The 18,918-nt window shown below is 30.0% G+C and overlaps 1 protein-coding gene across 3 annotated transcripts in view; it reads right to left on the reverse strand.

Moving 5' to 3' along the window:
• LOC142319489 (ubiquitin carboxyl-terminal hydrolase 48-like) overlaps nt 1-18,918 on the reverse strand; it is a 417,524-nt gene that overhangs the window by 329,118 nt on the left and 69,488 nt on the right. For all 3 annotated transcript variants that reach the window (XM_075356825.1, XM_075356833.1, XM_075356843.1), the window contains exons 7-9: nt 14,026-14,127; nt 11,928-12,139; nt 4,222-4,464 (exon numbers count right to left, since the gene is read on the reverse strand). In XM_075356825.1, coding sequence (XP_075212940.1) covers nt 4,222-4,464; nt 11,928-12,139; nt 14,026-14,127 — 557 coding nt within the window. The remainder of the gene's footprint in view (nt 1-4,221; nt 4,465-11,927; nt 12,140-14,025; nt 14,128-18,918) is intronic.

Consider the following 18,918-nt stretch of genomic DNA (forward strand, 5'->3'; position numbering starts at 1 on the left):
CACTGTTCTTACTAAATGAGTAATAAACTATTTCATCCTTCGTCATGTCTCCAAAACATGAATGAAATCATTCCACATGAATTATTCCACTTATCAAAACATGAATGAAATTGGGTTGAATATAGCAAGGTCGTTCAGAAAACTCTCGGCCTGACAAGGAGATTGCACAAATATGACCAAATAACTAACATATTTGAAAAACACGACAAATATATATGCTGTTGGCTTGTTAAAGCAAACAGTTTTGACATTTTCTAAAAAATGGATAAAACTGAAGTTGTAGCTGTTATAAAAAACTCTGTTTTAAACGTTAACCCAGATGGATGTACAAAAAGAGTTAGAATCCACTTTAAAAGATTCTTTCCCTTTTAAACATGCCAAATTTAAACATGGTTATATATCAATTCAAAATGATGAAAACTCAGGTTGCCCAAAAACTGCTACAACTGATGAAATTAAAAAATTCATAATACCATTTTAAATGACTGCTGAGTAAAGGTATACAAGCTTGCTGATATTGCAAATATCTTGATAGACCACGTCCACTAAATTTTACACAATGTTTTGGGTATAAGGTTACTGTTCAAAGTGCACCACCATTTGTTAAAAATCAACTAAAAATGCATGTGCCTGAACACTTCTCAAGGGTATTTGAGATGTGAGTGCAAACACATTATAGAGATGAAGAGCACTTTTTTAACCAGAAATGGATGTTTAGCCTGAATATCAGCACCATTCATTTGATCCAGTTGTTTAGCATAACATTTGTCAGTGATGTTCCTGCCTTTTTCCAGGTAGTGTATGGTTTCTGGAATTCCAGAAAACTAGCTATAAATTTTCCTGCAGTGGAATTGTTTTAATTTTCTTTGGTGTACTTTCACCTGCTCCCATCCACTTGTTTTCTCTAACATGTTATGATGAATCTGTGTTTCACCTACTTCAGTAAATGTTGAAGAAATTCCGTGGAATCACATTTAAGTAATTCTTAATACCCTTGAGAAGTGTTCAGGCATTACTTAAATGTGATTCCACGGAATTTCTTCAACATTTACTGAAGTAGATGAAACACAGATTCATCACAACATGTTAGAGAAAACAAGTGGATGGGAGCAGGTGAAAGTACACCAAAGAAAATTAAAACAATTCCACTGCAGGAAAATTTATAGCTAGTTTTCTGGAATTCCAGGTACCATACACTACCTGGAAAAAGGCAGGAACATCACTGACAAATGTTATGCTAAACAACTGGATCAAATGAATGGTGCTGATATTCAGGCTAAACATCCATTTCTGGTTAAAAAAGTGCTCTTCATCTCTATAATGTGTTTGCACTCACATCTCAGATTGTTGCTTCAAAGTACTTCCACATGTGCCATATTCACCAGAGTTGACTCCCAGCAATTACTCCTCTTCCCAAACCTGAAGCAATGGCTTCTTGAATGAAGATTCCCTTCAAATGATGAGGTTACAGCTGAGACAACCGCTTATTTTGCATTGTTGGACAAATTGCATTACACTAAAGGTATTCCGAATTTAGAAAAAGTGCATCAAATTCCAAGATAACTACATTAAATTTTTTTTTTTTATTTCTGAAAACCTTGTGTTTTCTTTGTCAGGCACATAAATCTCTGAACAGCCCTCATATATACAGGTATCATCCTCATTTTTTTCTATTAACATTTCTATGAATTTAAACAAGAACCTTAATTACCTAATAGTCACATGTTCCATTCTGAAAGCAATTTTGGTGATATCATCTAAGAGGAGGAGGTATTATTAGAGATGCAAACAGGTTTGCATCTCTGATAACACAAACTACATAATTCGGACAAATAGCTTTCTACAAAGTGCCTCACAGTGCCACAGAGCATGATTGAGGATTCCCCACAAATTTTCAATACTTTGGTTTCTTACTCTGGTCTCAAGATCAAAATTAATTTCATTTTGCAGCAATGCCCAAATTTTCACTGCATTAACTGGGTAATTCTGATTTGCAGCAGAAGTACATATCAATGTTTTAGGTGACAAAAAGAGTACATTGGCTATGCAGTATTGTACATATTAAGATAAACCATTGATACATAAGCAATTAAACAAATTCAGTTATCTTTGCTAGACTACAGGATTTTAAAAATTCCTACAAATTTTATCTTGAAATACTTAATGTATAAAACTAATATACGAGGGTGGTTCGAAAAGTTCATAGCCTAAGAAAGAAAACACAAAATTTCTTGCCAAACATTTTTTTTATTTTTTAACATAGTCACCTTTAATTAATGCTCTTAGTCCATCACTTTTCCAGCTTATTTATTCCTTCATTCCAACCCCTGTACGGAAAGACACCCACCTTGTGGCAATTCCAGTCGCCCCCCCCCCCATTCCTTGCCCTGATGGGCTTTAATGGGAATTTATTTATTCCTTCAGTAAAATACAATTTCTCAAGTTCTGTAAAGTAGACATCTGTCTCAGCTATGACTTTGTCATTTGAGACAAATCTTTGCTCACCAAGCCACTTCTTCAAAGTCAAGAAGAGGAAATAATCATTCAAAGCTAAATCTGGCAAATATGGTGGGTGCATGTTGAAGCAATTCGAAGCGCAGTTCATGAATTTTAGCAACAACAGAAAGCGTATGCACGGGTGCATTGTCATGGTGAAAAAGCCCATGGTTTTTCTTGCCCAAATGTGGATGTTTGGTCTTAATGGCCTCCTTCAACTGCTCCAACAATGCTGCAATATTCTCTAGTGATCGTTTTTCCTTTTTCCAGGTAGTCTATGAACACCACACCTTGAACATCCCTAAAAACAGTGGCCATGAATAATAATGAATCCACGTATCATCAGCACTAATAAAACGTTACAAAAATTCAGTTGAACTACGACTGAACATGTTCAAACCCTGCTGTAAATGTTCATTTGAGAGCGTTTCTGATCAACCATTAAAAAACACAGCACCCATTGTGCTAACAGCTTTCTCATACCCAAATGCTTGTGTAAGATGTTGTGAGTATGGTCTACTGATATTTTTGCAATCTCTGCAAGCTTGCGTATCTTCAATCGTTGATCTTTTAATATCGCATTGTGAATTTTTGGGATGTTTTCATCGGTCATGGCGGTTGCAGGCTGTCCTGAATGCTCATCATCAAAGATGGAGGTTTGATCGCATTTGAATTCAGCTGGCCACTTCCTTACCATCAAAAACATGGAGAAGATTCATTTAATGTTGAATCTAACAGATTTTTTTATATCCGTCGGATTTAAATGTTTCAAAATCAAATATTTTATTACTGCTCAAATTTCAATTTTATTCTTTTGCACAAAACAACACTCATCTACTATCTCTTAACCATAACAATTAAATAATTGAGAAGACATGTTTGAAACTGTTCAGTATGCCATTTAATGGATATTACATTAACTACAAATCTCCATTTGAACCTACTAGCGGTATCTCTGTATCTCACTATGAACTTTCCGAACCAACCTTGTAATTACCAAAGAAATGTTAATATGAAAAAGAAAACTGAGGGTGGTACTCATATGCTACATAAAATCCATGAAATTATGCTTTCTGTCTGTAGGCAATCAAATAATTTATAAATGATTTATATTATTAAAATATTTTAGTATTGATTAAAAGAGAAGAAAATAAAATAATAGGGGATACTTAAATGTTTGTTGAATATGAAACAAAATTTCAAAAACTGAAGAAATTTGATTTTACATGCTGCAGAGTGCACAACTTACTAAAAATGCTGTTGACAGCCTTTAACAAGGAGCTTAAGCTTGTATTCATAAATACAAGTATATTTTTTTTATTTTCATCTTCATTAATTTATAATACCTTAACCTTATAATACCTTATGTACTCATTAACATTAGAAAAAGAATAAGAACTAAAGAGTGCCATGTAAGTTGCAGAGACTGAATTTAGAATTATTTTTGGGAAAACAAAGACAGGAATAAAACAGAACTATGAACAGACACACAACTGAAGAAAAGTATGAAAAAAATAATAATCTGGACATAAAAAGTGAAAATTTATTAAAATTAGACTGTATAGGGAAAATGATTGTAAAATGGAGTGATTGTAAATTTGGATAAGAGATGTTATGTGAACTGATTCCCCAACACTAAATAATAAATAACAAACAAAAAAAGATAAGCATTTTCAATACAACAAAATAATAATAGTAATAATAATAACAATAATAATCACTTACAGCTTCCTTTCTTATATATTTTACACTATTTACATGATCTGGATTCAAACGATCATGTGGGCAAACAAATTTAAAATGATCTATACAATCTACTTTATCTTCAGCATTTTTTAACCAATGTTTAATCCAGTCAGTTGATACTACTTCTATAGATGACCACTGCAATTCATTTTCAACTGGTAAAAAATTAATTAATGAAGACATTTTTTCTTTCAGTTCATTATGACTTTCAATGTAGCACGTCTATAAATACATAAACAACAATTACAAACAATTTAATTACAGAAAAGAAATTAATAAAGAAGTTACATAAACATATAAAAATGTAAGGGGGCTTAGGTCTACCCACACTCTAATTTTAAATTTAAGTTTTTCTGCGGTAACTGCACTTAATATGCATTGTTCTTTGACTGAGAAGTTATGCATAAAAATGTATTTACTTCTTCAATGAATATATTTTACACCATAAAAAATTATGTAACATTATAGTTATCAATAAATCTTGTTTTAATTGGATATTTTTATTGCTTATTTTAACTTTTTGCAAAAAAGAAAATAAAATAATTATGTGACATGATAACTATTTCCTAAAAGTTATAATAAAAACTAGGTTGAATAAACCAATGCAATGAATGAAAATACATCAACCAAAGCTACTAAACCAAAAACTTGATATATATAATTGGTACACAAATTGCCAACAAAATGCAGTAACGTAATAATAACTAACATAACAGTACGTAACCTTAACAAAAAATAAAATATAGTAAATTTCTACTGAAAACTCATTATCCTAATAAAGTACTACAGAAATAAGGTTTCTTATAATAAATAATATCATTATTAATAGAAAGGCGCAACCTTGATTTTCGAAATAAATAAAATGAAGTATAAATATCTTTAATATTTACCACATCATCTTCATCTTCAGTGACATTAGGTATGAGCTTAAAACTTCAATGCTCAATTGGTATTACGTATAAGTAATACACGTTATACATATCATACAGAGAAACAACTTACTTTTATTAACAAATTTAACACAGTTGACCAAAAATTTACTTAGACTATAAACATCACATACAGCTAAATTACCATTACTGAGATTTCATTTGCAACTTGAAAATGTAATCTGTATATGCAGATGCTTGAAAATTTATGAGGTAAACATGAAAAGTGGCCAGCAGCTATGATGGCATGAAATATGGTACTTTACAAGTCAAAAATATTCCCATCTGCCAAAGAAGCAATTATTTCAAAACTCTAAATAGTTTGTTTTTATTTAAATTATATATGAATTTTATTTATTTTATTTCAATTGTACATTATTTTAACCATGGCATAAATGTATGTTGTTTTTTGCAGTTAATAATAATAAAGTAATTTTTCAATATTATGGTTTTACAATGACATTACAGTTTGTAAAATTTATGTTTTATCATACTTATCTGTAAGTTCCATTTTTTACTACCCATCATCATTTTCAGTTCCCTTTAATCCAAAGTTCGCTCGAATTGGGCCTTCCATAAAATTTCTCCATCAAATTCGATCCATGTAATTCTATCTGTAATTAATACAAAACATCTTGTCCCTTTTTATAAATATGGGGATTATTATTCCCTTTCTCCAGTCATCTGGAATGACCTTCATTTTTAATGTACTTCTGAACAGTCTGTACAGCCACTGTAAACTACAAACTCCTGCAGCCTTCATCATCTCAGTGCTTACCTCATCAACTGTTGGTACTTTACTGCCTCATTTCATTTCTCTTAAAGCATCCTCTACCTCCTTTATCATTATGTAAAATCCTAACTCCCTCTTCTCTCCTCACTCCCTTCATCCTTGTCCTATCCTTTCTATCATTCGATTTGGGTTAGTAATTCACTAAAATATTCTTTTCATCTACAAAGTACTTCTTCCTTCCTTACTATTACAAGTCCTATATCTTTTTTACCATTTTTTACTATTACAAGAAACAATTTTGTTTAAGAAAACTTAGGAATAAATGATTACAAGTGGAGCAATTTATTCTGACCTAAAATTAATAACTCTTTTAAAAATAAATTCTTTACAGTTATAACTCTTAAAATAAAAACTAAGTTTTTGAAGTCTAAGATGTAACAATAGTAAAGCAGCTAAATTTTACCAGGAGTGGTAAAATTTAATTAATGGTAAATAACTAATGGTAATTGATGGTAAATAAGTAAGTTCTACTCTAATAACCAAAGTCTCTGTTGTTATGTCCATTTTATATGAATTAAGAATGGAATCAAAGTAGCCACTTATCATTAGCACCTGACTCAGGTATTTCTGTTTCTTCAGATGATTGCACTCAGAAATCCATATTCTGGACTCAAACCGTTTTTCTGTTTCATGACATATTTTTTTACATCAGCCTAAATTAGTAAATTGCATTTAAATCAGGATGGAGGCTGAGGCTTCAAAAAATTTTCATTGATTTCATTTTAAGTAACCAGTTTAACATTTCTTCTTTCATGCTATTGGAACAAAGTAAATATTGTGGGTAGGTGGTTGTGGTTGTAGCTAGAAGAACCCATACAAAAGCAATAGTGGATTGTGTAAATACAGTGACAGAAATGTCTACAAAGCTATTTGCATTGGCGATATCCTGATATAGGCCAAACTGATATCTGTGTTGTTAGCAAATTTGGAAGGTCTAAAAGGCAACTTCCAGTAAAGCCCATAAGGGCTACAAATTGAGGGGGTGGTGTGGCGACCAGGATTGTCACAAGGTGTCTTCACCTAAGGGAGTTAGGATGATTGTGGTGGCATGATACATTATCAATAACAAGGAACTGGGTTGAAAGTTGGGAAACTGTTTTTCAGTTATCTACTTCAAATAATTGCTTCTATTCATTTGATCATGAAAATCGTCTGAACTCTGGTCAGCCTTCCACATATTTAATGGATTTGGGACAAATCCCTTCTCTCCACCAGCAAGCTATCTGTATTCTTATACCTCCTTTTGAAGAATGTGACCAAGCTTTTATTCAAGCAATGTGATGAGAACACATAATTCATTTATAAACATAATATGTCAATTTGCACCCTATTATTATTTTTAAGTAGTAATAGTAAGGGATGTGTAATCCCCTTTTCTCACATATCTGACCTTTCTATCAAAACAGATGGACTTTCAGTAATTTTTTCACTTGAACCCTAGTTATTTCAAGATGATTCTAATTTTTTTTTTCACTTCCCTGAAATCCAATTCTTTTTTGAAAAGAACACAGTAATTTTGATGCATGAAAACATTTTTCTTTTAAATAAAGCATTTACACTTGTCTTTTGACACATGTTGAAATCATCCAAGCCTATTTTTGCTTGTAATTTTCTTCATTATTTGTTGAGCATCAAAAAGAATTGCAGTATTCTGATCTTTGCAATCCACTTCTAACATGGACTGTAATTCTTCATTGATTTTTGATATGTGCCAAAATGACACTCCTGATAGCTTTCTCAGCCTCTTATTCACTAGAATTAGACATTATTTAGTGTCCTCTTCGTACATCAACTTATACACTCTGCTTACCGTTTCCCTCTACTCTGACCACTCAGAACTTTATTTCCATCAAGTTTCAATTTCAAAAAAGGATTTTCTATCAGAAAGTAATAATGAAAATCTTAATGTAATTAAATACTGCTTTATGCAAATTAAAAAGGAAAAATCCATTAAATTCACTCAGTAGTATTTAAAACTAAAACAAAAACTACATTCACTTAATAAAGTTAATAGAACAAATTTAGTTATCACTTCACTTAAAGAGCAGGACAAACATATGATAAAAAAGAGAGAAATTTAAAATAGTTCAGATAACTCATTTGTTATTTTATTCCTACTTATCTAATTACTAGATTTAAAATTTATCTCTTAATATTTTTTTTTTGTATTGTATGTTAAACTTTATATATTACAGTACATGTACATAGTATTTACAATATTATGAAAGATATTATTAAATTTAATAAATCAAAAACTGTTTAATATGATATGCTTGTATGTGTAAACTCTGTCTTAGTTAGCTTAACTACAATATTTTTTAAATTAGTCATTCAATGTTATTAAAATGACATTGTTTGACCATGTGGTCTATATTTCTAATATAAATGTTGAGCTGCATGCATGCTGATCACTGTACACATTTACAAAAATATACATATCATTTATATAAAAGAAAAAAATTTGATGGCAAAAATATATCCAAAGAGAATAAATCTTAAGAGTTTTCTATTACAAATGTTTAAACAAAAATGTTTAAGAACAAATAAATTTGGCAATAATTTAAAAATAAAAATTATAGAAAAAAATAATAAGTGGAGTAAAAAAACTAAAAAATTGGGTAAGTCAGTAACAGATCTCTAATAAATAACTTTTACTTGTACAGGCTGTAGAAATATTTAGAGCTGTAAATCTCAAGTATAAACACAAAAAAACAGATGATATAAATAAAATAGTCTCACTATGTAATAGTATAAAAACCACATACCAATAGTATAAAACCACATTTATTAAAATGTTCTCCTTTTATGGTTATACTTTTACATGCAACTGGAATTTATTAATAGCCAATGTCCATATCCACACTTTTATTTTACAAAAATTCATAAATGCATACCTTGTAAGTATTTCAATAAAAATCTTAACAGTATATAAGATCTGTTCAGAAAGTATCCACCTTTTTTTTATTTTTCTGTTTCTGGATTCAAGAGGTAAGACTTTTAGCTAGTGCTGTAATTAATCTTAACAAGTACAAGTATGCATGATTTTTGTCTATTCTTGTTAGTAATCACAGCTTTTTAATCTTTGTACATAATTGTATTAAATATTTTAATCATAATATATAATTTTGTGCATGATGACAGAATGTGCTGAACAATGCTACAGCATCAAGTTTTGCCAAAAGTTTGGTATATCAATGTTGAGACAAAGTAACAAGTCTGTTCAGAAAATAACTGAACATTTTTAATTACATGCCAACATTGATATTTAGTGACATGCAGGTAGCAGCACTGTGTTTCGCATAACCTTCTCTGTAACCACATGTTCTTGGATTGTTGATATTTCCATTTAGTTTCTGTGTTATTATCATTTGAGTGCAACATGTTTAAGTGTTAGTAGCAATTTTTGTAATGTACAATTTTTGGAAGCAACAATACTACGTAAAATTTTGCGTGAAACTGGAAAAACTTTCATAGAAACGTTTCAACTTTTGAAACAAGCTTTTGATGCTCTAGGTTGTACGCAATGTTATGAATGGTTTTCAATGGATTGGCAAAGGTTCTCCATGCCCTAAGAAAACCTGTCAGTCTTGATCCAATGGTCAAAGTGACGCTCTCTGTTTTACTCAATTTTAATAGAAATGTGCATTTTGAATTCTTGCCTAAAGGTGAAACAATGAATTCATCATACTATCAAGGCGTTTTACAATGATTTCATGAAAAAATCCACAAAAAAAGACCAGAGTTGTGGGAAGACAACTTATGATTCCTTCACGCACGATAATGTGCCCGCATACTCAGGTTTGTCATTTCATCAGTTTTGTGCAAAAAATTAAATGACTGTCCTTCCTCAGCCTCCCTACTCACCAGACCTGGCACCTTGAAATATTTTCTTATTTTCAAAATTAAAATTAGTGATAAAAGGATACCATTTTGAGACTGTTAGACCATACAGGACTGCTTCGTGAAGTAAAAACACCGCTGGGAAAAGTGTATGAATAGGGGAGTGGAGTACTTTGAAGGGGACAAGAACCAATAATCTATAATCTATAAAATTAATAACAAATATTAAAAAAATAAAGTTTGGTAATTTTTCTGAACAGACCTCGTAAGTTCTTGCTAACTTTCACTGGACACAATGATTTGTATTAAAAAGGTGAGTAAAACGGAACATAAAAATGTTCTTGAATTTATCTATTATTCAGGAGTGTTTTATCATCAATATACACTCACACAATACTTATACCTAATTATAAAATTTTAAAGAACAAGTAATTTCCCAAGTTCACCAGACATCTAATTTTTCAGGTATGGCTTATGATTTCTGTTTATTTTATACAGCTGAAAATGTTCTTAAAAGGTCTCAATTTAAAAACCATCTGAATAACATAAAACCATGATGACACAGTTGAATGTCAATCCAAAACAGTTCTTTCAAAGGTTTTAGTGAATACATTGAATTATATGGAGATAATCTGATTAAGGTACAATCTAAAATCAATACTGAAATTGTTTTTTGTCTTAATACTTTAATGTTTATATATTTTATAAATAAAACTCAAAGTCGACTCAATCAGAACTAAAATACAAGTATTTCGGCCATTTATTATTGGCAACTGGACATAGCTGTGTAAATTGTAAAATTGCCCCCTCCAAAACAAGGAGTATGCATGCATTTTCATCAAGGACAAAAACTCAGTCAGCTACAGAGACAGTACGATCATAGTCAGAATTACTGAAAAGAGCTTCTCCAGTTGCATGATGTTTTAAGAGGCATATTTACAATTTGATATAAATAGAATAATACATTTATGTTATAAAAAACACAATATTAACACAATCTAAATACCAATATAAACACAATTATTTGCACCTCATTTCTTTTGCTGACTGCACACGCACTGATATTGACAGCACGAACCCAGTTGAGGAAGGAAATGCGCACGTGCTACTATTGCTAAACTCTAACAAATGCCTTAAAGCAAACTAACCGTAGCCTCATCTCTCTAAAATTAAGTTTCCAAAATCAAACAGCCAAAGTATATTTAAACATATACATACATACTACCATTTACACATAATTCTACACATGCTTTCATTTGATTAATTTTTTTAAACAGGAGAGAAGTGTTGAAAAACTGTGGATACTAGATTGAAATATAAAAATTCAGTAACACATGAGTCATATGGAAAGTAAAACCAGTTCATACAACCTTACCATGCATGTTTATTCTTCTTCAGCTGGTTTCCGTCATGTGCCTACTTCATCTATGCAAGATCTCATTGTGTTCTTCACACTTATATTGTTACCAAGCATGTTTAAAATGAATAAGAAAGTAAGGATTGCTGCTCTATATTTATTAAAATCAATGATCTAATTTTCTAATGCAAGAAATAAGTAACCATGAGATGTATACCATCAAATCAAGGAAGTTTATAGAAAAGTGATGGATGAATCGTCAGTAAGATATGATAATATAAAAATTTTAATGTAGAAGAGAGCATCCATGTTGATGAGTAAACTATCTATCACATGTCTGTCATTACAGATAATTTTCTGTATCGTGTTAATAAATTCATCAAACAGGATCAGCATATCATGGTTGATGAAATTAGAGAAAATTTTCCATTTGTTTCTTACAACATTATCTAATAAATTGTCACTTATTCATCTCAAGTACAGAAAAATTTGGGCAAGTTGGGTTTCTCAGAGCTTAGTAAACAGAAAAAACCATATAGGTGCTCATAAATAACGTCTATGTTTATGTTAAATAAGTTTTGTTAAAAACATTTTTCGTCAATTTTTTTTTATTACAAAATGCATACTACTTTCCACATGACTTTCATACCAACAGCTCATTATAATTTAAATTTTTTGAGTCACTGGTCAGCACTTATTACAACAAATTACTATAAAATTAAATGTAAACAATAAAATATACATTGAGATCATAAAATGTACTTGCCCTTAGACAGGTTTCTTCATCGATAATAAATTTAAATTTATCATTATGACGTTTAATATAAACTTGCAACCTTTCACAAAGGTCATTTACATCTATAGACTGTTCAGGTGGAATATTTTGTTCTGCATCATTCCTGGTATAGACCAACATGTATGCCTGAGTTGAAGAAAGGAAACCCTTTGGTAATCGCTGACTATTTGGTTTTGATTTATCTAAAACATATGAAATCACATATATGTCAGTAATATCATACATATATTTTTATCGATATTCTACATGTTTAAAATAAAGAAAATCCAGAGTAACAATACTACAGTTTACTATTGTTATTCCAATCACTGTGGAATGTTTAATATTACAACTAAAAAACAAAGCAAACCTTTATCAGAGCTATTATAAACACAAAATTATGTTATTTAGGTAATAATACCTAAATATTAATCATATATAATCATACATCAAAGAACTTTGAACTCGGCCACATTTTGACTTTTCCATCAACTCTATTGTAAAAGTAATGTGTTTTTGAGAAGTTTAAATATCAGTAAAAATATTATTATAGTATGGACAAGCTGTGCCAGTAACAATAATTCTGACCTTCTCAACACAATATACCTAATAAATAAACTGAATTAAATTAATTATATAACAAAAATGGTCAAATAGATCCCAGTTAAAAAAAACTATAATAGTAAAAAATATAAGGTACCATACAAAGACAACGACGCTCTATGGTACATTAGAACTGATGTGAGAATTATAAGGCATTAAATACTAACAAAATTGCATTTGCTGCATTACCAATCCAACTAATAATAACTAACACTACTGATCAGATGCAGGAATTTTTTTTCCAAATAACACGCTAAAGAATTAAACAATTTGTATAAATTCTCCAGAATTTTATTCAGATATTGAAAATTCAAAAATGAGTAAAAGGCTATATAAATTGAAAAATACAATTCAATTTTTTCCAATTTTAGATTCCTAAAAAATAGATTATGATAATAGTCACATAATTTAATAAAGAATATTGTAACCGTACACATCTCACGATAGTTTGTAAAGAATACACACAAAGAAAAGTCGAGGTCTGAACTGTAATTACTAAAGTTAGTTTTATGAGAATTATGAGAATTTATTTTTGATTTATGATTGGTCACTTAGTATATATTTAATCCTAGTCAAGATAATAAACTACCCAGATAAACTGTGTTATCACGTTACTTAAGAGTAATCCTAAATTCTGTTATTTTATTGAATAATCCAAGATGAATTATCACACTTTGACTAACTCATCCCAACCAAAATAATTAATATTATTAGATAAATTTTAGCAACATGGCACCACTGGTATTATATATATAAAATACAAATAATGAAATTTGTACTATTTATTATTTTACATAAATCTATTATTATTTCATTATTTATATTTCAAATAATATTAGTGTTTCTCATGAACACAGCTAAAAAAAAAATTTTAATAAACGAAAGATGCTTGCAATTAATCAGCAACACCAATCCATTCATGTACATAATTTTTTCCTTCCATGTTCTTGACTGGTTTTATCCAGTTCTACATTACTTTCAGTTCAGCCCCAATCTTTTAACTTCAATATATTTTTTACATCCTACATATTTATATTTCCCATCCAAACCTTTTGTCACTTCCTACAGTTTTTATTTTATCTTCTATGCTTTCTCTCATTACTATACTAAACAAATGTGGGTACCTAATACACTATTATTTTCCTTTTATCACACTTCATCATATTCTTTTCTTTTATTCTAATAAGAATAATTTTTTTACTATGCTATAGTCTGTCTCTCTTGATCTTCTACTCCCAGTAACCAAATTCTTAGAGAACTTTTCTTTTTCTAATATAATATGTGCCTTAAAATTTTAAATACTTTATTCCAATTCATGTTATCAAATACCTCTCAATACTTACAATTCTCACATAAATAACTTTATTTTTCTTAATCCAAACTTTTATGATTAACGTGTGAGTTAAGATCATCTTTAAGAATACAAATATCGATTACTTTTTAAGAACGTCACTATTAAGACAAAGTGATAAGAAAATATACCTACCATCTTTTTCTTCTAAATGCAATTTTAATGTTTTTCCTTTTGATTTTTCAACAAACTGATCATTAAATGTATACCAAACTCCACAACTATCTTTTATGTAAGCTAGAACAAAATAAAATTAAGATGACAAAATTCAAAATGAAAAAGTACATAATTTTATTTAAAAATATAATGAATATAATAAATAATATATAATGAATTCTACTGACTGTATTAGGAGGTGCTAACCATAAGTTCTCAAAATTAACCCATAAAAAACTTTGTAAGTTATTGGCCTACTTTCCTCTCAAAATAGTCTCCTTTTGCATAAGTAATGTGATCCCACCATTGTTTTTCCATAATTGTAAAAATTTATGGTAAATAAACTATGGAACTCTTTGCTTATTACTTATGTGAAGCATATGTATAACACTCTTTAAACATTAATATTCTATATGTACACTATTTTAAACTTAACAATGTGAGATAATTTACTAATGATATAATATTTAAATAAGTGACAATGTATCTAAATGTGTTATAAATTAAGTACAAATAAAACATATATTGATCAGACTAACAAGGACTTTATTTAAAGATATTAATAATGCAGCGTGATATTATCTGAATGAAATGTGCACTTAGGCACAGTTTTCAAATAATTTTTTGGTCCTCCGTGCCACAGATATGTGAAGATATGATTTTTTGTGGCACTCTTCAATCAAAGGCAATCCAGGTTATATATTACAAATCTTTCAAAATATCAATTTATGGTTAATCAAAAAGGAGTTATTAAAGTTGCCAAAATGTAATAAAGCCTACAACAACTTATTTCTTCATTACCATCAAGAAATTTCATTTAATTATTTCTTATTTAATTCATATTTATATTTAACATTGTTAATTCATAATGAACAGAGAACAATTAATTAGATAGAGAAGATCAATTAAATCCTATATAACAAGAATCGGTACATTTATTGAAAAATATGATATTTCTCAAGTTGATATTCATCTTTTACAAATTAAACTAAGAAACCTTCAAGAGTTGCAAGGCAAATATGATGCCATTCAAACACAACTTGAAATGGAAGATGATGGGTCAAATCGGGTACAGATTGAAGACGATTTATGCAGTTTTAAATGTAAATTACAACGTTTAATAGATATTATTAAGCAAACGACAATTGATCAAGAAGTCAATGCAGTTACAGCAACTAAGCAAACGCAACTACAACCATTTTTCAGAGGTAATGCTTATTTAGCGATTTATTACATAATAGCAACGATTTAAGTAATTTACAAAAACTCAGATAGTGGAGTTTTTGTAAATTCTTCTTGAAGGACGAAGCATTAGCTATTATTAAAAATTTACCAATTACAAATGAAAATTACACAATTGCACTAGCTCTATTAAAAAGGCGTTTTAACAATAAGTATTTAATGGCCTCATAATGCAGATCGTATTTTAAAACTAAATTCTATAAAAGTAGAATCTTTGGATAATTTATCAAAATATCTTCATATGTCAGTGCTCTTAAAGCAATTCATATTCCAACCAATACACACGAATTTATTCTTGATCAATTGTTAACATCAAAGTTAGATTACAATACCTCCAGATTACGAAAGATGAAACTTTCAATTCAAACGTTTCCCACCTTCAAAGATTTCATAAATTCCTTGAATTTAGAAGACAGATGCTTGAAAATATTTATGCAGATAAGTCAAACCAACAAGACATCTTAAGACATAACTCCATGGGACAACAACAGAACAATGGAACTAAATCCTACACTAGACGTTTTAACATAAATGTTAACAAATAGTATAAGGCAAATAATTTTAGCTGTTATTCAAAATTTAATTATAAGCAATGTCTAATTCATAATTCTAATCATTATTTACATTGTTGTAAGGATAGTTTTAATTTTTCTATTGATGAACAGAAAGAATTTTTGGAACATCACAATTGTTGTTTCAATTGTTTAGGTAAAGGTCTTTCAGTTGACAAATGTTATTCTAGTAATGTATGTAAGATTTGTTCTCAAAAACATAATACTCTTATTCATATAAATAATATTAAATCTAAATAAAAAAACAATAAGTCTGAAAATAATAATCATTCGTCATTTAAACTGCAATCAAACAAAAACATAATTTTATAAACTGCATTATGTATTACCAATGATGTACATGGTAATAGTCATACGTAAAAGAGCAATTGCATCTTTTATTTGTCGAAAAGATTCTACAAATCTTTTGACTGCACTTGAGAACTTCTGGAAAATTGAGGAAATGAATACTAATATTCCATTTAATGAAAGTTCTATTTGTGAAAAACATTTTCAACTCAATTTTACTTGAAACAATCAAGGTAGATTTGTAGTGGCATTACCAGGTAAACCCTAGCTTTTTGATATTTCCAAGATATATTATTTGATTAATTATTCAGACATTATGTTATAATTGTAATCTCATGTTATGATTTAATCTATTGGTTAATGTATTTTCAAGCTAAATGCATATTAATGTTATTACATCACGTTCATACTGCTCTACACTTTTAAATGATTTACAGATGATTATACTACATACATGTACAGACACGCACAACATGTATACATATATACATACATACATACATACATACATACATATATATATACATACATACATATATATATATATATACATACAACATAAACATGTACATACATACAATATATACATATGTTGTAGCGGATGACAATCACAATCAAAATAGATTTCTCGATATTTATGTTTTGTTTATTTATTATAGTGCAATAGATTTCCCATTGTTTATTTATTATATGCAATATTTATGCATTATTTACACTAAATCTTCATTGGAATAAGATACTTGTCGATGAATACACCTATATATCATAAGGACATTTGAACAACACATTTAAAGAAATCCTAATCTATAAAATTTAGGTACAATAAGCAATATAGATTACCCGATTTACTAGTAAAGACGATTATTAAGACATACATGTACTTACTTATTACTAGGAAAATATTGCTGATAAAGAAACTTATTATAAATCCAAGCTTTATAATTATTATTCATTACTGTATTATATACAAACCAATGTGAACATAATTTGAAAATATTGATTCAATAATTTAACTTGAAGCAATATGTATAATTAATTTTTTTTCCATTATTTATATTGTATAATATGCATTTATAATTATATTATTTTACTGAATTTAAGTTTGAGTTTTATTAACATAATCAAACATAAGTTTGAGTTTATCACATGAGTTTTATCAACATAATCAATAATCTCCTCCTCTATGAATCATGAGACCTTGCCGTTGGTGAGGGGGCTTGAGTGCTCAGGGATACAGAGTAGCTGGACCGAAGGTGCAACCATATCGGAGAGGTATCTGTTGAGAGCCAGACTAAGGAATGATTCCTGAAAGAGGGCAGCAGCTCTTTCAGTAGTTGTTAGGGGCGTGAGTCAGTACGACTTAAACGGCCGTATCAACATCACTCAGTCCTCTGAGTACTGCGCAGCTGAAAGCAATGGAAAACTACAGCTGCTTTTTTTCCAAGAAAATGTGGCTCTCTGCATTTTCACATAGCAATAATGGAGGCGCCTTCCTTGATAAAATATTCCGGAGGTAAAATAGTCCCCCGTTCGGATCTCCGGGTGGGGACTACTAAGGAAGAGGTCACCAGAAAATTAAAAAATAACATTCTACGAGTCGGAGCGTGGAATGTTAGAAGCTTAAAAAAGGTTGGTAGGCTAGAAAATTTAAAAAGGGAAATGAGTAGGACAAATGTGGATATAGTAGGAATTAGTGAGGTTCGGTGGGAAGAGGAAGGCGACTTTTGGTCAGGTGATTTTAGAGTAATTAACTCAGCATCAAATAATGGGCAGGCAGGAGTAGGTTTCGTGATGAACAAGAAGATAGGGAGGAGAGTGGAGTATTTCAAAACGCATAGCGATAGAATCATTGTAATAAGGATAAAATCAAAACCTAAACCGACAACGATTGTTAACGTTTATATGCCTACAAGCGCCCATGATGATGATGAGGTAGAGTGTGTATACGAAGAGATTGATGAAGCAATTAAACACGTAAAAGGAGATGAAAATTTAATAATAGTTGGAGATTGGAATGCAAGCATTGGAAAAGGCAAGGAAGGAAATATAGTGGGTGAATACGGGCTGGGCAGAAGGAATGAAAGAGGGGACCGACTTCTAGAGTTTTGCACGAAGTATAATTTAGTAATTGCCAACACCCAATTTAAAAATCATAATAGAAGAATATACACTTGGAAAAAGCCAGGCGATACTGCAAGGTATCAGATAGATTATATCATGGTTAAGCAAAGATTTAGAAATCAACTCGTTGACTGCAAAACTTACCCTGGAGCAGACATTGATAGCGACCATAATTTGGTGATAATGAAATGTAGATTGGGGTTTAAAAACCTGAAGAAAAGGTGTCAGATGAATCGGTGGAATTTAGAGAAGCTTGAGGAAGAGGAGGTAAAGAAGATTTTTGAGGAGGACATCGCAAGAGGTCTGAGTAAAAAAGATAAGGTAGAAAATGTAGAAGAAGAATGGGAGAATGTTAAAAAGGAAATTCTTAAATCAGCAGAAGCAAACTTAGGCGGAATAAAGAGAACCGGTAGAAAACCTTGGGTTTCAGACGATATATTGCAGCTGATGGATGAACGTAGAAAATATAAGAATGCTAGTGATGAAGAAAGTAAAAGGAACTATCGGCAATTAAGAAATGCTATAAATAGGAAGTGCAAACTGGCGAAAGAAGAGTGGATTAAAGAAAAGTGTTCAGAAGTGGAAAGAGAAATGAACATTGGTAAAATAGACGGGAGCATACAGGAAAGTTAAGGAAAATTTTGGGGTA

The sequence above is a fragment of the Lycorma delicatula genome, chromosome 1 (genome assembly GCF_047948215.1).
Source record: "Lycorma delicatula isolate Av1 chromosome 1, ASM4794821v1, whole genome shotgun sequence".
Taxonomy (NCBI): Eukaryota; Metazoa; Arthropoda; class Insecta; order Hemiptera; family Fulgoridae; genus Lycorma; species Lycorma delicatula.